This window comes from Alligator mississippiensis, chromosome 1 (assembly GCF_030867095.1).
Source record: "Alligator mississippiensis isolate rAllMis1 chromosome 1, rAllMis1, whole genome shotgun sequence".
NCBI lineage: Eukaryota > Metazoa > Chordata > Crocodylia > Alligatoridae > Alligator > Alligator mississippiensis.
This window is the reverse complement of record NC_081824.1, coordinates 479736397-479756972: the sequence shown is the minus strand read 5'-3', so window position 1 is coordinate 479756972 and position 20576 is coordinate 479736397. Positions and strand designations below refer to the sequence as shown.

The following is a 20576-nucleotide window of genomic DNA, read 5'->3' as shown; positions in this document are numbered from 1 at the left end:
GCCACGGCAGCAGTGCCCGGCGGGACAGCGGCGTCCTGGGGACAAGGGGGGACAAGAGCTGCGCACTGGACCCCGTAGTGTCCAGAGAGCCCAGACCACCTAGCTCCCCCTTCTCCCCACCAGCCCCAGACCTACTAGCACCCTCCCAGCATCCCCCATTACTTCAGTGCCTCCTGGTTTCCTCCAGTGCATCCCAGCATCCCCCATTACCCCAGTGCCTCCCGGTATCCCCCAGTGCCTCCCAGCACCCTCCCAGGAGCTCCCATAACACCCAGTATGCTCCCCAGCATCCCCCGGTACCTCCCAGTATTTTCCAATAATCTCCCAGTACACTCCCAGGACCCCCCAGTGCCTCTCACTATCCTTCAGTACATCCCTGCACCCTCATAGGATTTTGTATTACCCAGAGTGCCTCCCAGTACCCCCAGTACATACCACTATCCTCCCAGGATCCCCCATTACCTCCAGTGCCTCTCAGTATTACCCAGTGGATCCCAGCACCTTCCCAGGGTCCCCCATTTCCACAGTGCTTCCCAGTATCCCCCAGTAGCCCCCAATATGGTGCCAGGGTTGGTCCCAGCAGGCCAACTGACAGCCCATTAGCCCGTTCCTTATTCAGGCCAGGTTCTTTGAGTAGATGGGATGTTTTATATTAGACTGAGTCATTGGAAAAAAGTTCTTAGTAAACTTTCTGGCACAATCCTTATTCGATTGGAATAATTCCAGTCAAATGTATCATTCAGTAATTCGAATGATATGGAAATGGAATCATTTATTCCAGTGTCCCCTTATTCGATTCCACAATCCAAGTACTTAGTGCAGTGGCATGGGGGTGGGGGTGGGGGGCAGTCAGTTGGCAGCTGGGCAGGGCCGTGTCACACTTTGAGCCAGGCAGGATGGCACTCGGGGGTCTTCAGGACAGTCTCTTGGTGGCATCAACAGGAAATTTGGGGTGGACTGAGAAGTATTTTGCCTCCAAATCCCAATTATTCATTTACAGGGGTGTAGGTTGTAGCCATGTTGGTTTAAGGACATAGGCAGGCAAGGTTCTTTGGGTGAATTTGATATCTTTTATTAGACCAACTTAAATAGTTGGGGGAAAGAAACTTAGCAAGCTTTTGGATTTAAAAACCTGTCATCAGGCTGAGGAAGCCTCTACAGTTGGTGTGTGCTCTTCCTGGATGGCAGGAATAGCAACGAAGCCAGAGGCTGGGCTGGTCTGCATGGAAGACAGGCCGTCAGTGAAGATGTAAGTTGAGTCAGTGGGTGGGAGACTGGCTGGGTGGCGGGGAGAAGGGGGATGCATGTAGTAGTTAAATAGTGGGACAGTACCTGGGGAGTCAGAGGTCAGGCAGGATGTAACGTGTCATAAATCCAATGTCTATATTTAGTCCATGATGTTTTGTATCCAGAAGGTTGATGAAGTGAAGTTCATAGGCTCGTCTCTGAGAAGTGTTGTGTAAGTTCCCTTTGAGGATTAGACCTGCGAGACTGGAGAGAGAGTGGTTTTCTTGTGAGAAGTGTGCCCCACCGCTCATTGGGAATTCCTGTCTTTGATAGATTTCCGGTGAGCGCTCGTTCTGGTGCACGGGTGTTGTTTGGTCTCTCATTTATTCATGTAGGGCTCTCTTCTTGACACAGAGCTGGTGGGGGGTGGGGTGGCAGGGCTGCAGGTCGGGAGTGAGGGGTGTCCCAGCGACCTGCAGAGGGATTGGGATTGAGAGCATGGTCAGGGGTAGAAAGGTAAGGAAGATTTATTGACTTAACAAAAATACAACCACACGTAGTAACAAAACAAACAACGACAGACAAAAGCAATTCACATTGGCAACTTATTGGCAGTCCTCTCTGATGCCTGATACACAGCAACCTTCTTTTCCTCAAAGATCAGTGCAGTCAGGCGTCCCCGAACGACACTGTCCAAAGGGGTACCGGAAAGGACCCTGGGATGCAGTTCTTGGGCTCTTCGAGGTCCACGGGCCCACTGATCCGGGCAACAGCTACTAATTCTTTTACAGAGCTGTATCTTCCTTCTGCCTGGTTTCCAAATATTCCAGCTCATTTAAAGCTTCTGAATGGTTCTGATCACGTACAACCACTCAGACTCCTTTTACTTAACTGTCCTTAGACTGACCAATAGCAGTACAAGCCTTGCATTCCTTTGGTAAGGTAATTTTAACTATGCCACATGGCCTTACTACTTCAAGGCTTTGCTAAATTTACTAGGCCTTACTTTATACAAGTCCTCACTACATCTTAATCTTTAATTAGGTTTTTAGCAACAACATATAGCTTAATATCTAAACAAATACAGAAAAACACTTAGTTTAATCTTCATAGAGCCTTCAGCAAGCACCTTTATCACACAGACATAATTTCAGCTGTCACAAGGGGCACCGGCAGGGCTGGGGGGTCAGGGCGCAGAGCAGTGTGGTAGCACACGTGGGTGTAGGCTGGATGTGCAGCTCCATCCTGTGTCAGTGAGGACCTATGTAAACATTTTCTGTTGAAGTGTGAGCTGGTTTGTGATGCTGCTGCCACTGTCAGCACGACTCCACCTTACTCAGGCGTTCACCGAGCGTTGAGCCCCAGCCTCCGTTCGCTATTGAGACGCAGTCACAGTTCTCTGTAAAATTTGTCAAAAAGCCACACCTGGCCACATGAAGCAACAAGTCAGTGTGTCTGTAGCAGATGTACCCGTCCCCTTTGTGACTCCCTCCAGTCCCACCATGCAACTCTGACCACAAGTTCTGCTTCCTGTTTTCTTTACCAAAGCAAGCACACAGCCCACCTGCCCACACACGTACACACACACACACACACATCCACCCCCCCACCCCACTGTCTGTGACACACAGGGGCACACACACTCTGCAAGGGTTTGAGAAACACACAAACATGCTAAACACAAGTCTCTGCAGGCCACACATATACAACCCAAGTGTCCGGGACACCCATGCACAGACAGACACCTCTGAGATGCACCTGGTTCTGGGGTAGGCGCCAGGGGCTGTGTACAGCAGGGCCCCTAATGCAGTTGGGGCCCGGGCTGTGAGAGGCTTGGTTGCCTGGGCTCTCTGGGAAGGGGAGGAGAGAGCATGGGGGACTGGGAGCCTGGACACCTGGGTTCTTCCTGTTCTCCCCTCAAATCCCCCACCCTGGAGGGTGTCAGAGAGGGACTGAGTCCTAAGCTGCACTCCAGTGCCCAGCCATGCTGCCTTGCACTGCGTCTGTGCCAGGGCCCGTTGTCTCCACCCACCCTGGGCACCGGGTCACACCTGCATCTACCTCCAGGCTTCCAGTTGCACCCCTTCTCCCCCAGCACCCAGCTGCCCCACTTTTCTCCCCATCGTGGTAGTGTGCATGTGATGGGAGGCAGCAGACATGGGCGTGGGGGAGAGATGGCTCTCCCCAGAGCAGAGGGTAGCACATGCATGCAGGACCAGGTATCCATGGACAGGATGGTGGGGGCAGGGGTCAAAGGACATGTGCATTGGGCTGGAGGGGTGCAAGGGGAGGGGTAGTGGGGCAGAGACCCCCCTAGCCCCTGCTGCCCCCCAGCTCCAGCTAGTGACTCCCTGACGGAAGTGGAGGGGGTCTCATGCCTGTCTGTGAACCTCCCACTGCTGCCCCCGAGCTGTGGATGAGCTCAGGACCCCCAGCCAACTGCATCTGAGAGGCAACCAGGAGCCTCCAGCCATCAGCCACTCAAGGCTGTGGCCCAAGGGGGGCAAATCCACTCCCCAAACTGGAACTGACCCCCCCACACACACACTGGGGCCCTCCACAGTGCCAGCAGGCCCAGGGCTGGGGCCTTTGGGTCCAGAGGGACTGGGGGGGCTAGGGTATAACCCCCCAAACACCTGGATAAATCAGGGTGCAGTGATTGAGTACTTCCCATCATGGGGCTGTGGGTCAGGAGTGAGGGGCATCAGTAGGGCTGGTGGGGAGGGGGCTGCAGTTGGGAGTGAGGGGCACTGGCAGAGCTCTGGGGGGAGGTGCTGGGTTCGGGAGTGAAGAGCACTAGCAGGGCTGGGGGGTGAAAGCAGAAGGGTCCATTAACACAAGAGGGTGGGGGCTGGATGTGGAGCTGGATCCTGAGCAGGACAGAAGTACAGTTTTGTGTTAAAGTCTGTGAACTTTTGGCAAAGCAGGAGTTGAGTCCCAGGGGGTGAGGACGAGACCCCCAGGCATGAGGGCTGTGCTGGGCAGTGACTGCGGGGACTCAGATGTCCATGTGGGGAGAGCCATGGGGTGCAGGGACCAGGCCCCGTCACGCCCCTGGTGCAGGCAGGGCTTGGGCTGGCTGGGGCACACGCTGGTGGCACCTCTGGGGCTGCAGTGGGGTCCCTGCTCTGGGCAGCTGCAGCATCCCCTGCTCGGGCTCTGCTCCCGGGCCTCACTGCCCGAAGGGGAGGCTCCCGGTGCCGCACTGCTCCCGCACAGAGAAGCACCGCTCTGCTTTCCAGCCTCGACTCATCCTGGATGGTTTCACCTTTTCACCTGCCCCTTGCTCCCCCTACCTTTGCCTTCCCCTTCCAGGGGCCGTTCCCACCCCCATCCTCGATCCTGGGCTCCTGCATTCCCAGCGCACGTGGGGGCTGCGGTTGTGTCCCGTCAGCCTTGTTCTCTGTAAACAGAGACCCCAGCTGTCCCAGTGCTGCCCGACCCCCATGGTTTTGGCTCTGCCCCTGCCCAGCCCAGCAACCCTGGGGGGCATCTGCTCCCTGGGGCCGTGACCGTGACCGTGACCAGGGCCTGGATCTGTGCGTTTCAGGGTCTCGCACTCTCCAGTTCATGGAGCCCCAGGAAGACGGCAGCACTGGAGGCTACATGCGGTTCAGCTGAGACGCGGGAGACTTCATCAGCTATGACCCGAGAACACACACCTGGGTAGCAGGAACAATGCAGGCCCAGGTCACCCAGCGCAGGTGGAATGAGGAAAAGGCCATGCTTTAGCATGCAGGAGCCTGCCTGGAGGAGACCTGCAGTGAGTGGCTGCGGCAGTACCTGCAGCGCGGGGAGGCAGCGCTGCAGAGCAGTGAGTCCCGGTGTCACCGCCCAGGGCAGCACTGACCGGGCACCCCCTCACCCCAGGGAATGCCTGCCCCATCCCCCTGTGTCCAGGATGGCGACCACTGCTTCTTGGTCTTGCTGCTGGGCGAGACCCCAGCACAGCTGTAGGACACGGTGCCCCTGTCCCTGCCCTGGTCAGGCCTCCCAGCTGGGCAGAGCCCACGTGGTGTCCCTGCCCTGGCCGTGTGTCTGAGAGCCAGAGATCAGCTGTGTCGAACCCTGTTCCTGCAGCCCTGAGCCCAGCGCAGCCGTGTCTACCGTCCCCCACACTCCTTCCCCAACACTGCCTGCTCCTGCCTCAAATGGGCGCTGGAGCCAGTTTGTGTGGCCCGGTGCAGGCCCAGCCCGGGCTCCTGGCAGGGGTGCTGAGGGCCCAACAGGGCAGTCACTCTAGCAGGGGTCTCCTCCCTCCCAGAGCGTCCCGTGGCACAGGTGAGCGACAAGCCATCATCCTGGGGCGGACGCACCGCCCTAGCCTGCCAGGTCCATGGCTTCTGCCCCAAGGACGTGGCTGCCGTCTGGCTGAAAAATGGGGAGGTGCAGCCCCAGGAGACGAGCCATGCAGGGGTCCTTCCCAGCGGAGACGGGACCTACCAGACCTGGGCCACCATCGAGATTGACCCGAGCAGCAACCACAACTACGCCTGCAGCGTGGGGCACGAGAGCCTGGGGGCAGCTCTGAGAGTGGCCTGGGACAAGGGCCGGACGGGTGAGTGACCCCCGCACGGGGAGGGAGAAGAAACGTGGTGCTCAGGAGGGAGAACCTGACTGACCCCACTGAGCAGGGAGGAATTGGGGGGTCAGAGGATGCAGGGGTACTGATGGGGAGGGGGGACTGGGCCCATGCAGCGTTGGGAACAGGTCTGGGGGTTCCCCTCACTCACAGACCCCTTCCCTCTTCCAGAGTCCAACACTCACCTCCGGGACAGGCTGCAGCGGGCGGGCTCGGGCCGGGCGGGAGCGCTGACCTGCGGGCTCCTGGCCGGGGTCGGCGCGGGACGGCTGAAGGGCGGCGCATTATTAGTACTCCGGGAGCCATCACACTTCCCTCGGGGCAGGAGGAGTCACCGATCCGGCCGTACGGATCCGGGAGGGAAGGCAGGAGAGCTTGTGCCCGAGGAGGTGCCTGGCATGGCCAGAAGGGCAGCGTCTCCGGGCCAGGCTGCAGGGCAGGGGCAACCCAGACCTGATGCACGCGGCCAGTCCGCCGCCGCCAGTTTAACCAGTCATTGCGCCGCCGGCCAACCCGCCGCCGCCAGCTAATGAGATGATTAGCAAGGAGATACTTTTGTCTCTGAGTAAAATAAAGACTTCCACCGTTGGAAACAACTAACTGGGTGGTCTGCCTTATCTTACCCCACTCCTCAGGGAAGAGCATCCTTTCATTTCCCTCCTTCTCACTCGAGGCAGGGGAGCGCTGAGCAAGACGGGCGGACGGCAGACTCGCTCCTACAAACACTCACAAGTATCATCCAGAAGACGGTAGAGATCCGGCTCGGAGATTTCCAGAGAGAGCGTTTCAGATGGATCAGACTCTCTCCCGGTGTCCTGATGCTTGGGCCATGCTGGAAAGACGGCTTCTCCTCCTTCTTCTGGGCCCAGGCCCTTGTATCGCCTGTCTGACCGCAGCAGCCCAGTCCAGTAGACGCCAGCAGTGCTGGCAACTAGCAAACCAATATAAAAAGCATCACTGGTCACCTGGTCAGAGGAGCAGGGGCTTTTCCCTCCCCCGCGCAGGTGACCAGAGGGACCGCACCCTCGGCACCAGGCTTTTGTCAGGTAGGCAGGGAGGAAAATCCCTCTCCCTTAGAGATTCGACCCCAGGGTCCCAAGCTGACCAGGACAGGTTTCTGGAAAGAGACACAGACGGTGGCATTTCTGCCACACTCCCAGTATGTCCCAGTGTCCTGCTAGGTTCCCCTATCACCATTGCCCCCCACCCCATGTCTCGAAGCATCCCGCAGTGCCTCCGAGCAGCCTGCGCAGCGTCCAAGTCTCGTGCTGGGCCGGCTGTCACCAGGGTGTCGCTGCATCGCTCTGCTGTAGCTCATTTCCACTGCACTTCCACGTGTGGGGCCCAGACCTCGGCTCCTGCCCTCGGTGAGTCCCGTGCTGAGCACCCAGCAGGCCTCTGTCTCTACACATTGCAGCTCTAGAGTGGTCTGCCAGAATACTGGGAGGCACTGGGGATACTGGGAGACACACACCCTCCCCTTCCCCACAGGATGCCCACCCAGGTGCCCCTCCGCACCCCCAGGGCTGGGCCAGGCAGGAGCAGGTCTGGGCCCTGCCTCGCTCCTGGCCACGTGCATCCCTGCTGCAGACCCAGGCTGTGCCCTGCCCTATGCTGCCTCCACCTGCCATCCCGGGTCCTGGAGGCACCTCCCACAGGGGCCAAACCCAGGACTGGGGCAGGACTGTGCTTGTGGGCCACAGGCTGCAGGGCCCAAGGCAGGGCCCTGGCACTGGGGAACAGGACCATGTTTCGGGGGTCACAGCTCTCCTGGCTCTGGGACAGCCGCAGACCCAGCTCAGTCCCCGGCACCAGCATTGCCATGGGGTCCATTGCCAGGGCCAAGGGGCTGGGGGGCACTGGGCCAGCTACCACCATGGACAGCAGTGCACAGTGGGACGGCTGCATCCTGGGGGGAGAAGGGCTGTCACAGAGGAACTGGGCACCTGGACAACCCTGATGCCCAGAGAATCCAGATATCTCAATACCCTCCCAGGATCTCCCATTAGCTCCAGTGCTCCCCCAGTACCTACCATTATCACCCAGTGGGTCACAGTACCTGCCTAGGGACCCCCATTACCCCCATGCCTCCCAGTATCCCCCAGTGATTCTCAAATGAGAAACAGAGCAAGAGCAAACACAACCCTTGATCCCCTCTTTGAGGACGGGGTGACACTGAATAGGGCCCTGCTGACACAGGCACTTGTCTGGGTCCCTCTGGCCATGGTGCATCACAGGGAAAAGGATGTGGAGCTGTTTCTTTTTCCCCCTCAATCCCTGGGGCAGCAACTGGCTGATCCATTGTGGCCTTTCTGAGTTCTTTGCACCAGAAGAACTGCTATATTATTTTTCAGTAGCAAAGCAAGTGAAAAGGAAGAGCAGGCATTTTCTGAGGGTGCCTTGAGTCTAATGAGTGGGGATCTTGGCTCTAAAAATATTGGAGAACTATTGATGTGTAGTGAGAGAGGCAGCTAGCTGTGTTAGCGTGAAGTCCGACAGAAGCAGGATAGAGATGCACCTTATAGACTCAGGAGCGCTCAATCCCTGGCCCATGGGCCAGATCTTGCCTGCAGAGCCAAGTCATGCAACCCCACAGGTCCAGTGATTCGGTGATGGCGGTTATTTTGGAGATGTTGGGAGCTGTAGACAGTAACAGAGTGCAGTAGGAGACTGGGACACGTGCCCTGGGCACCAAACCCAGGGGCAGGAGGTGAAAAAATACTAGTGGCTACACTGCCAGGAGCAGCGCTAGGGATGCTGATCTCCCCTCCCTGCTGCTCCCCACCCCCAGGCACCCTGTACCCCGGGCACTCAGGCACAATGTGACGTGTGCTGGGCCTGGGACACTTGTGCCGTCCGACCCACATGAGGCCCATGGTGTGTGGGTCTGGACTTGCACACGAGAAAGCTTGAGCACCACCAGACTTACTGAATCCCAGATGCATCAGCTTTCGGGAGCAAGTGCTCACTCATCAGAGGGTAAGAAATGATGTGCAGACAGCAGGTGTACAATGCAAAGGTATTTATTTTAAATATAAAAGGGAATAGAGGGAGGGGAGAGAAGAGGAGGGGAGAGGATGGGTTCAGGGGGGAAGGGAAACAGTGCTGAGAGAGGCAAACAAATTAACAAAATAAAAACCTCAGAGTGACTGTAGTGATGTTAGTGAAGGATGAGAGTTTGGAGACAGTCCCTCCCAGGGGGGTGGTATGCATGTGGCCATGAATGGCACCTGCCCCCAGTGGCTGGGGAGAGCACGGCTCCATCGGCGGCTCCTGCACCCCAGTGGTGGTCAGTGGGGAGCTCCCAAAAATGCTGTTGGCACTGTTGGCAGCAAGGGCGGGGGTGGGGGTGGGGGTGGTGAGTGCTGACCTGGGGTGAGTGAAGACCCACAGGCATCGGCAGCAGCATCGGTGGTGGCCAGGGCTGATCATGGACTGCCTGCAGAAACTGCTAACAGTGTCGGCGGCACCTTTTTGCAGGGAGTGCACTGCAATGCTCAGGGGGTGCACGTGCACCTGTGTGCAGCCCCTAAGCATCGCCCCTGCATGTGGGGATTGGGAGATGACACCTGGGCCTGGGCAGCACCAGGGTCCAGGCTGGAGCAGCTCCTGTGTTGGAGACCCCAGCCCTGACCCCACAGCCTGCCCCCCCACCCTGGGGACACCGAGGGGTGGCAGTCGGGGCACGGGGAGGGGACAGTCTGTGCCCCCCGCGGGTCATGGCAGGGACCGGGATTCCCTCAGGGCTGGGCTGGGACCGGGCACAGGGTCAGGGGAGCCGCGTTGGTGCCCCCAGCATTGAGACCAGGACTGAAGAAAGGGCGCAGGGTCCCGGAGAAGGTGTCAGTGAAAGTGAAGAGATGGGACCTGTCGGTCACGTTGTAAAATGAGACCTCGCCCCCCTCGTAGTCCAGGAAAACCCCCACCCGCCTGGGCCGCACGCGCACGGGGAGGGGGGTCCAGGGGGAGGTGCAGGGCTTGTGTCCTCCATCTTCCAGCCACACGACCCAGTATCCACGGCCAGGTGACAGTGTGACATCCCCCTTCCTGCGCACAGACTCCCTGCACACGCCCATGTACCACTCTGTCTTGTCTCCCACCCCCACCTCCCAGTAGCGCCTCCCGCCTGTGAACCCCTCCGAGCCCAGGACACAGGGACAAGGATCAAATCTCTCGGGGGTGTCGGGCAGATCCTGTCGGGTGTCTCTGTGTTGTACAGATTTCCGATCCTCAGACAGGATGAGGTTGGGATGAGCCGTGTCTGGGTCCAGAGTCACGTCCCCTGGGGAGAGAGTCACGGGTCAGGGCCGGGGCAGGCGGGTCCCCAGAATCACAGAGAATTCACCGCATCCCAGGACTCGTGGGTCAGTCCCTGCTGGGAAATTACCATCGCCCTAAGGGGAAATGGGGGAACAGGAAATGGCCCCGGGGCAGAGAGGGATGTTCCCACCAGACCTCTTCATCCCTGGGGCAGAGTGGGGCTAGGGGGCCGGGTGGTGCACCCACAGGGGGGAGGAGAGAGGGGCGGGGGCCATGGGGTGGGTGCAGGGCAGGCCCCAGGTGGGGGAGGGGCATGAGATTATGTCATACCAGCAGGTCCCTGTCCTGCCCCTCCCCCACCCCAGGCTCAGCTGCCTGGCCCCACTAGCACAGCTCGGGGGTGATGGGGCAAGAGGGGCAGCGCCTTCCCCATGAACTGGTGTCACAGGCGCTGTTGGGAAGGGGGCGAGGGGGGCAGGCAGGTAGACTGGAGGGACAGGGGGGACGGGCTGGGAGGCAGCAGGGAGCAGAGGGGCACTAAGCACGGGAGAACAGGGCCCATTGCTCATGAGTCTGGGGCCATTGAGTGAGGAGAGGCATTTCCCCAGGGACTGCCCCTCCCTCTGGGCTCAGCGGCACCAGGCACAAGTCCCAGCTCACCCCTGTTGTGCATCTGCTCTGGGGGCCGCGCTGCAGATCCTGCACTGGGCCAAGGACGCCCTGTGCAGACCAGCCCTGGGGCACTGCTGGGTCTGGGGCCTTCTGTCCCCGGAGTACTGGATAACCCCATGCCCGTGGGGCCCAGCTGCTGTAGGCCAGCCTCCATTGTGCCAGATGCTGAACACAGAGATGGCAGTTTTGAAACACATCTGAGTTACACTTGCTCTGGGGAAACACTTGGAAACACTTAGGAGCACAAACCCCAATGGCTTCTGATAGGACATGGATAGGCCAAGGCAACAACAGGGGACCCCCAGCACTTATGGAAGGGCAGGATGGGAGGATGAGCAGTTTGGGAGCGGGGATCTGTTCAGAGCACTTCAAAAAAATATCCTCTATGCTCTGTTCACCGCATCTGCTGTGACATTTGCATAGCATAGCATAGCAAATGCAACAGCAGGCGGAAATTGGCCCCTGCTCCCACTTAAAACCAGGCAAAAAAACAAAGATGCCTCCAGCTGAACCTCTCTTCCCAGAGTGTCTTGTCTGTCCCCAAATGCACAGACCCCTGCATTCATGGGCAGACCCCCCCCCACACACACATATACAATTCTTGCAGGGACTGGCCCACAACCCCAGGGAACGTGTGTGCTCTCCATCCCCTGCTCACTCAACAACCTGCCAGAGCCAGGACCAGAGCAGGGCTGAGGGATCCACGCAGAGCTCGGGCTCGAGCTCTCACTCCCCGATCTGGGCACAGAGTGGCCCAGCGCAGTCCCTCCCCACGGTCACTCTGGCTCCGGGCTCATCTGACCCACAAGGGATGGTGACAGCTCTGCATGGCTGGGTGTGTGCATCCGTGTAAGGAGGGAGGCATGCTAGGTTTCCCTGGAGAGTCTCTTCCACTCATGACAGCCCCAGGGGTCACCCACACAACAGAGTTGACCTGGGCTATCAAAGCCATTTAAGATCTATGGGACTGACCCTCCCAGACCCAGGCACGTGTGTACCAGGCCCAAGTGAAAGTGGCTGCTTGGCTTCAGCTCTGTGCGGGTCAGGCCTGCACTGACTGCTGGTTTGCACCCCCCTGGGCGGAGAACAGCTGCAGGGACCCAGACATCTGGGTCGGCATCTCTTGCTGCCTGGAGGGGCTGGTGCTTGCACTGGTGTGTCTGAGCTCTCTGGGCAACCCCAGGCCTGGCTGAGGCCTCCTTTCTGCCCTCCCTGCTGCCTCAGGGAAGAAGTAGTGGAGCCCCTTCCTGGAGGGAGGAACCTGGAGTAACAGAAGCCACCGTCCAAAGCCCAGGAAACACACACGGCCTGAGCAAGAGCTGCCTGTGGGAGAAGGAGAGGGGTTTCCCTGAGCACTAAAGGCAAAAGGAGCAGCTGGGCACAGACTGGCGGCAGCTGGGAGAGGACGTGGGTGTCAGGGAAAGAGAGCGAAGGACACCAGGAGGAAGCAGCAGGGAGGGAGAGACGTGCTGGCTGCGTGCCTGGGAGAAGAAGCCCTCAGCCAGCAACCCCTCAGCCGGACAGCCCACTGCCGCCCTCCCTGCCGCACAGCCTGGCTCCTGCCCTGTCGCTGTTGCAGCACTGGGATGTGGGTGCTCAGGCTGTGCTGGGAGCCATGGTTGGGAGCAGCACCTTGCAGCCAGGAGCCCCCTGAGACCAGTCCACTGAGCAGCCTGCAGAGCAGGGCCCATGGGGGCTCGGGGGGCTCTGCTGCCCCTCCCAGGCAGCCAGGAAGGAGGGGAGCAGGGCTGAGCTGATGCTCCTGCCTGTCAGGGCCCCTGACTGCAGCATCTCCTCCTTCCCTCCCTCCTTCCCCAGCCTGCAGCCAAGCCCCGGGGCCAGAGCTTGCCCAGCACCTGCAGACTGTGGCTCCATCCTCTCAGCCCTATAGCCCCCAAAGCAACACGGCCCTCCTACCGGGCTTCTCTCTCCTGACCCCAGCACCACAGATCAGTCGTTTTCTATCTCATCACCCAGGCCAGATTCCCTTCGCTCACCCTCCATGCTCTGCTCTTGCCCCTTCCTCACCCCTCACCCTGCAGCTCTCCAATCCCACTGACTTCCACACTCCCTTCGTGTCCATCTCCCCTGCTGCCTGGGCACTAAAGGCCCGGATGGGGTGCAGCTCCTCTCTCCCTTGGCGGAGATCTCACACTTCTGGTGGACGAGGTTTGGAGCCTGGTTCCTCACCCCAGTGACCCTAACAATAAGCAGCTGTCCTGGCCCTCTGCCCACTACCTGCCGCTGCAGCAGCAGAGAGGGGGGAGTGGTGAGGCCCATGGATGGTGTGGCGGGCCAGTGGGGGTGTTCCTGTGCTGAGCCACCTGCCTCACTGCACCCGACCAACTACCAAGCTCCAGGTGTGTCCCTGGGGTGCCTACGCCTGGCCGTCCCCTTTCCGCAGCACACCCACAAGCCTGGGGCAATGCTGCCACCACCCGGACTCAGGTCTCTGTCTGGGCCCTGTGCCACCCGGGATACACAGGCCCTGTAGTCCTTGGGGATCTGGGGTGCTTCTATAGGCCTGAAGCACTCCCCTGTCACCTCCTGGGCAGGGGGGGAGTAAAAAGCCGAGCCCACCTTAGCAGGTCCCTTCCATCTCAACCATGTACCACAAAGCTTGCTATAGCGGATAGCTTTATTGGGTGGGGAGGGGAGGCTCAGGGAGGGGGACAAGCCAGCGAAGTAGCCAAAGAGCACGTCTGAGCAAACAGAAGCAGCCTGGTAGCCTTGTGCCACGCTCCAAGAACACCGTTCCTGGGCACGTTTCTGGTAAGCTGCTCGCACATGGATCTGGAGTCTGAAAGAGCTGCACAACCCGCGTGCCTGCTCCATGTTTCCAAAATATGTCCCCTTCCCCTTCCTCATGCGGCCCCTTGTATACACCTGTTGTGACCTCATCACTAAAATCCCACCACCACCAGCCCCATTGGCTGTGGCCCGGTGCTTCCCAATGACATCAGCCCTTGCCAGGTGAGATGGCCAGTCACATGGCCTGCAGTGGCAGGGACACTTGAGACAAAGAGAGCAGGTCCTCCTGGGTCAGGCATGTCTGCAGCCCAGGTCCCAGCTCCGTGGTATATGAAACATGGTGGGGGGGGAGCGCTGCCTGGTCACAGCAGGGGGGACTGGAGGGGCGATTCCTCCACACTCGGTGACAGCAGGGAGCAGCTCGACCCCTCATTAGCAGGAGGCTGAAGAGCCCCGTCCAGGGCAGCCCCACTGAAATCGGTTGGCCCCAGCATTTCCGCAGAGCAACTTCTCTGGGGAGCGTCCTGTCTCCTGTGCACACAGGCAGGGACATTGTGACTCTGCCTGGTAGTGCTTGCGAGGGGTGTCAGGGCAGAGCAGAAAGCAAAGGTCCCTGGGGAGACAAGACCAGGAGTCTCTGAGGAAGCATTGGCTCCACTTACCTGCATATTGTCGGGCTCGGGCAAGTCCTGAAATAACCAGAAACCAGAGGTCACACAACCAGGCACAAACCCCACAGGACACATGTCAGTGGACAAGACACTGCAAAAACCAAAACCACAACTTACCCAGCTCTGCCAAGGGTCCCAGGAAGGAAAGGGGAGGAGAGAAAATAAAGACACGAGTCAGTACCATGGTTGCCAACTCTCTGTAACTCTGCTGGTGTAGGCTCCCCTAAATCCTGACAGCCCAATTTCTCACCACCCTCCTTCTCTCCTGCTACAACTAATCCAGCCCCTCTAATCTGTGCCTTCCCCCCATATGCATCCTGCCCCTTAGCCCCTGGCTCCTGGAGAGACAAGCCCTGCCCCTGGGGCTCCCACGCAGCACTGCACGGGGGGGGACAGAGCAGCAGGCTGGGGGTGCTGGGGATGAGCTTTCTTGGGGAGCTCCTCAGCACACATCACACACAGCTTCTCCAAGGAGAGCCCTGAAGGCCTACTGGGACACCAGCTGCACAGCATGAGACCTCCCCCTTCCCTCCGTAGGGAAATCCATGAAGAAAAGTTACCTTTGTCTGCACGGCGCCTCTCTGAAACAAACAACAGGAGAGACATGTTACACGGATGGAGACTGGACACAGTGATGAAGAGTGCCAAGCAATGGCCTTTCCACTGTACCTATACATGCAGGGGCTGTCCCTCACTGTCCCCTTGGCCACAGCACACCTGGGTCCCCAAACCCACTGCACTCGGCCTTGGTGAGGCTGCAGCTGGAGTACTGCATCCAGTTCTGGGCTCCACAGTTCAAGAAGGACGTTGAGACGCTTGAGAGAGTCCAGAGGAGAGCCGTGCACATGACCAGAGGGCAGGAGAACAGGCCTTATGAAGAGAGGCTGAGAGCCAGGGGACTCTTCAGCCTGGAGAAGCGCAGGCTCGGGGGGCACATGATGGCAGCTTATAAGTACATGAGGGGTTTGCATCAGGATGTGGGGGACCACTGAGGAAAGCATATTTCTTCTGTGTTTGGACAAGAGTTCAGCACATGTTCCCCTGGGACGGGCAGGGGCAGCCGTGGCCCTGGGGCGAGCGAGGGGCTCCCTGTGCTGTGAGGGATGCCGTGGCCTCCCTTCAGCTCAGGACAGAGCTCTTGGTTGCTTCAGCTGCAACCTATTTCCTGTCATCCTTTTGGGACTGTGGACATGTAGTACTAAATCAAGTGCTGCCAGGACTGTGCAGTCCCAGAGATGCACCGTTACATTTTTTGACAACCTATGGCAATGTAGTTCATCACTATGGTGATACAGTGTTGGCATCATGGTTTGTGCCCACTGATGCTATGTCGTACTGACAAGCTACGTCCCGCTAGCTCATTGCTTCAGTGATGTAGTATCTTGTGCACACGCGCCTACTGTCACACGCACGTAAGGGGATGGGCCGACACAGACAGGTGTGCATCAGCTTCCCTGCACACCACGTCCCTGCTGCCTCGGACTGACCTGCTCCAGGGCATGGTGCAAACTGCCCACTCTTTCCTATCCCCTCCAGGACCTGCTCTAAAGGTCTCTTCCAAAGGAGCCATCCCCCTGCCCGGTCCCCTCTGACTCCTGCCCTTATGGCAGGGGTAGTTGAAGGTGATGCTGTACTGGAGAGAGACTGGCCCAGGGGGGCTGGTTCCCTGCTCGTACTGAAGTAGGGAATTATCTCCCAGGTCAGCTTGGCCAAGACTGTGGGCTGGTTGGTTCCACTTACTGGGATCATCGGGCATCTTTTACCCAATACATTCTTGCCCCTGCAGGTGCCCAAGGTGTTGGGTGGGCCGTTGTCTCTCCTGCTCTGGGCCAGACTGTACGCTCTCTAGCTTGGTGGTTTTTCCCACTAAGGGAACCTGTCCCCGGGGTCAGAGGTCTTTGTGCATGCAGGGGAGCAGGGCCTGGATGGCTTTTGTTGTGCACCCTTCTGGCTAAACATCAGCTGTGTGACGGCCTGTGGCCACAAGGCCCTGCAGTCAGGGGCCCATGTGGGCCCTTCCACTCTTGTGTCCCTTTGTCCTCATCCCTTTCCTGCTCTTTTCTGTGTCCATCCACTGAGCTGACCTCGAGCTTCTGGGATGGGACTGAGGAAGGTGAAGTGGGTCAGCAGCGGGAGACATGGACCTTGGCTGGATACCAGGTGGGGTCCATCCTAGGCCAACCCTTGGCCTTGCAGCTAGTCCCTGCCCCTAATTGTGAGGACAATGGAGAGTAGCTGCCCCTGGGACCAGGGTAGAAGAGACATGTCCATGAGGGGATGGGGCAGAGGGGCCTTTGTCAGGCACATGCTCATGTCAGCCTGGGCTTAGTGAAGGAGGTGCGGATGGACCTGGGGGCCTGCCCTGGGATACAGTCCAGCAGGACACGGAGGCATCGTCATGCCTGACAGTCACTGCTCAGCACAGCTGGAGCTAGAGCAGCTGGGCCCAAGCACCAGCCCTGTGTGAGAATGGCCTTGCACGTCCCGAGTGCGATTTCTGTGTTTCCGCAATTGGAGACACCGGGTCAGGTCACAGCCATTGGCAACCCTAAGACCCTGCTCTCACCCACATGCTCCCTGGAGACCAGGGAGCAAACCAGCAGGAAGCCCCCGCAGTGCACGAGACACACTAGCACACCAGCATGCCGTGCAGCCCGTTCTTGTGGGGCGATCTCCGGCCGAGCAGCCCTAGCTTTGAGGAGAGAATTGAATTTGGGACAAACACTTTTTTTTTTTTAAATGAAAAATGTTCATGTCCCAAATCAAATCAGCCAAATCAATTCCAAATCCATGAGTCATCCAAGAACCACATGAAGCCTTGCTACCAGCAAGCTTCCTCCACCCCTGCCTGGGGCATCAGATACTTCCAAATCCTTTGACGGGCATCCTCCGTGCAGGCCCACACCAAGGATTAGGGTTCGGATGTTCCTGAGTTTTGCTTGCCCTCAGCTGTATGGCCACAGGAGAAAGCGAGGGAGGAGTCTCCCATTTCCATAAAGTCCTTGTATAGCTGAGATCTTCCCACTGGAAGACAAAGTGGGAGACTAACTATGCATTACATCCATCAGGGTACTACCTCCTGCCAAGAAAGTGGTTTTCTCCTGCAACTAGGAAAACCACTTCCATGGTAATGGTGTTTCCCTGCAACAGGAAAAGCACATTAATAGGCTCCCAGCACAGAAATCCTTCCTCCTCATCCATGTTTCCAGCTGAGCAGCACAGATCTGGTGGGACAGCTCGCTGCAGTGTCATAGTTTCATAGTTGGTAGTGTCCGAAGGGACCTCGATACATCATCGAGTCCGACCCCCTGACCCATGTAGGAAAGAGCTAGGTGCTTGTCCAGTCTCCTCTTAAAGACCCCCAAGGTAGGGGAGAGCACCACCTCCCTTGGGAGCCCGTTCCAGATTCTGGCTACCCTAACCGTGAAGAACTTCTTCCAGATGTCCAACCTAAACCCGCTCTGTGTATTTGTGGCTGTTGTTCCTGGTTACTCCAAGGGGTGCCGTGGCAAACAGAGCATCTCCTATTTCTTGCTGCCCCCCTCCCCGCCGATGAATTTGTAAATGGCCACAAGATCACCTCTCAGCCTTCCCTTGCATAGGCTGAAGAGATCCAGGTCCCTCAATCTCTCCTTGTAAGACCTTACCTGCAGGCTCCTAACCATGTGAGTGGCTCTGCTCTGGACCCTCTCAAGGTTATCCACACCCCTCTTGAAGAGCAGCGCCCAGAACTGGATGCAGTACTCCAGCCGCAGCCTGGCCAGTGCCACATAGAGGGGGAGCATCACCTCCCTGGACCTGTTCATCATGCGCCTGCTAATGCATGATAAAGTGTGGTTAGCTCTACCAATCACTTCATCACATCGGTGGTTCATGTTCATACTGGAGTCAGCTATGACTCCGAGATCCCTTTCTGCCACTGTGCTGCCGAGGTCATCCCTCAGCCTCCAGGTGTGTTGGTGATGCCTTCTCCCCAGGTGCAGCACTTTGCACTTGCGGTGTTCGGTGTGCGCTCTTCACCGAGCTCCAGGGCTGTGAATCCACGTGGCCCCTTTCCTGGCTCAGATGTGAGGTCTGGCCTGCTCAGAGACCTCCCACAGCTTCAGTCCATCCCGGTGCTTGGAGCTCCTCTCAGAGCAGTGGATGGAGCCCCGTCCATCCTGTCCTGTCCCATCTCCGAGGAGCTCACCTCTCCACACAGTCTCCCCCCTTTCTTACTTACCTTTCACACGGTGCTGCCGCCAGAGGCAGAAACTGCCCAGGAGAACGACAAGGGGCAGAATCACGGCCAGAGCCACCGCCCATGGGAAATAGGGACCTGCAGGAGAAAGTGGCATTCACGTGGCAGCCCTGTGTGAGCAAATGCAAGGGCTGGGGGCAGCAGTGGCTTTCCCTGGGACCCTCCTCATGGATTTCAGGCCAACAGGCCTCCCCCATGCTTGATGCTTAGCACACTGGCAGCCCAAGCTAAAGACCAGCTAACGCACCCACTGCCCTGCCCCTGCCCGGAGGCAGCAGAGTGGTCACTGCAGGAATAAACCAGACCCAGCAGCACAACCCCTGCATGCAGAAACCTCTGCCAGCCCGAGGCAAGAGATATAGTGACCCCCCTTCCTCAGGGCATCATGGGACCCTCATGAGAAGTGGCTCCTCATCCAGCAGGTCAGCAAAGACAAACCATGTCCCTTCAGTCCAGGGTTACAATACATCTGGGTTTTCCCAGACACGTCCTCTTTTGGGGTCCTCCCATCTCTGTCTGGGTGTTTTGTTTTTAATATCACCAAGTGTCTGGGATTTGGGATTTTGCTCTGCTCAGCACCGCAGTTTCCCCCCCACCGGCATTGGGCTGCAGCAGGGCAGGGGAGGCACCGGCTTCTCCGGCAGGGAGGGAGCTGGGGAGGGGCAGGGGGAGCTGCGTGCCCTCCAGGAGACACTTGCAGGGCTGCGGGGAGCAGGGGGCTGCAGGACGGGAGTGAGGGGCACCGGGGCGGGGAGGCAGGGGACGGTGGGTCAGGAGCTCAGGGCACAGGCAGTGCCAGAGGACTGTGGGTTGGGAGTGATAGGCAGCTGCAGGGCTTAGGTGGCTGTGGCTTGGCAGTGAGGGGCAGGGGCAGGGCACAGACATATCTCTGCCCCCCCGCAATCATATTATACCTCCTCCTTCCTGTCAGGTGTCCTCTTTTTTGAAACTGGAAATGTGCTAGTCCTGCTTCAGTCAGAGGCTGAAAGCTGCGCTCTGTGCCAGTGTGCGGTTGTCCTGAATCTCAGTGTGACCCCTCGTGCCAGGCGGCGCAGGCCGACCCCAGGGGCGCAGTCAGGACTGAGGTGCTCGAGTGCCGTCAATGCAGCCCGCAGACGCTGTCCCCTGCAGCGCTGCAGGCACAGAGCGAATGCCGGCCGGGGAGCCAGGCCCCTTGTCTGTCCCAGCAGCTTGTCCCCAGGGCTCTGCCGGCCGTGTCCAGCCGTGGCCCTCAGGGGACTCCTGCGTCTGCTCTCTCACCCCAGCAGCTACCAATGGACCATGAGCAAATCTTTCCTCACCGTTCTCCCAAGGCCTTTGAACCTCTTATATCTCCTGGCTGCAGTAGACCTGGACTCAGTCAGACCTTGCACCAAAGGCGTCCCAGGAGAGTGTGTGCAGGCACCAGGAGCAGGCTGGGAGTGAGGCGTAGCGTGGGCAGTGCAGCCCCAGGTGCAGGGTTATGGGGACGAATCCCAAGGAGCAGTGAGGTCTCTCAGGGGATGTCTGCGTGGTGCAGCACGGCCCCATGCTGGGATTGCTTGGCGGCTGGGCTGCCTTTGTTCCCCTCCCCCGCCCTCCCCCCGGGTGTCTGCCCATTTTGTGTGCGTCCTGTGCTCCACTCCCCGCTCCCGGTGTTTTGTGAAGGCCGAGCAGGCCAGCAGCGTGCCCCCCCCCTCCCCCCTCCCCAGTGTGACCCTGTGTCCCGGCCGCCCTACCCCCGTGGTCCTCCCCGGCACGGTGCAGCATGGAGGAGGTGCCTCCCCCCCCCCCTCCTCCCAAGCAAGGAGGGGGAGTTGAAGTTTGTGAAATGGCTGACCCCTGTCTCGGGGCCACCGGCCCCGGCACTGCCCCTGGCCCCGGCCCCGGCCCCGGCCCCGGCCCTAGAGCGGAGGGTGGGGGCAAGGGGAAGGGGAAAGGGAAGGGCTCCTCCTCGTCAGGGGCCTCCTCCGCAAAAGGGGGGGCGGGGAAAGGCAAGGGCCCCGCAAACCCAAAAGGCAGCCCGCCCCCTGACCCTGACCCAGCCGAGTCAGGCCCCGGCCCGAGTCCCGGCCCTAGCGCCGGCCCCGCAGCAGGAGCGCCCCCCCCCCGGGAGAAGGGCGGGGCGCGCAGTTACGCCGAGGCGGCCGCCGGCCGCGCAGCGGGGCCGGGCGGGGGGCCGGGCGCCAGCACC

At 59.2% G+C, this 20576-nt stretch overlaps 1 protein-coding gene and 1 long non-coding RNA gene across 2 annotated transcripts; both read right to left on the bottom strand.

The window, feature by feature from the left end:
- Positions 1 to 8816: 8816 nt before the first annotated feature.
- LOC132249513 (E3 ubiquitin-protein ligase TRIM39-like) lies at positions 8817 to 14160 on the bottom strand. Its single transcript, XM_059724807.1, has 3 exons — positions 14155 to 14160; positions 10197 to 10203; positions 8817 to 10091 (listed from the first exon to the last, which is right to left on the bottom strand). Exons 1-3 carry the CDS (start codon positions 14158 to 14160, stop codon positions 9550 to 9552), a joined length of 555 nt encoding a protein of 184 aa, XP_059580790.1. The 3' UTR covers positions 8817 to 9549.
- A 555-nt stretch (positions 14161 to 14715) lies between these two features.
- On the bottom strand, positions 14716 to 20078 carry LOC132248852 (uncharacterized). Its single transcript, XR_009460308.1, has 3 exons — positions 19705 to 20078; positions 18386 to 18481; positions 14716 to 14744 (listed from the first exon to the last, which is right to left on the bottom strand). It is a non-coding gene; the product is annotated as an uncharacterized LOC132248852 (long non-coding RNA).
- Between the last annotated feature and the right edge of the window lie 498 nt (positions 20079 to 20576).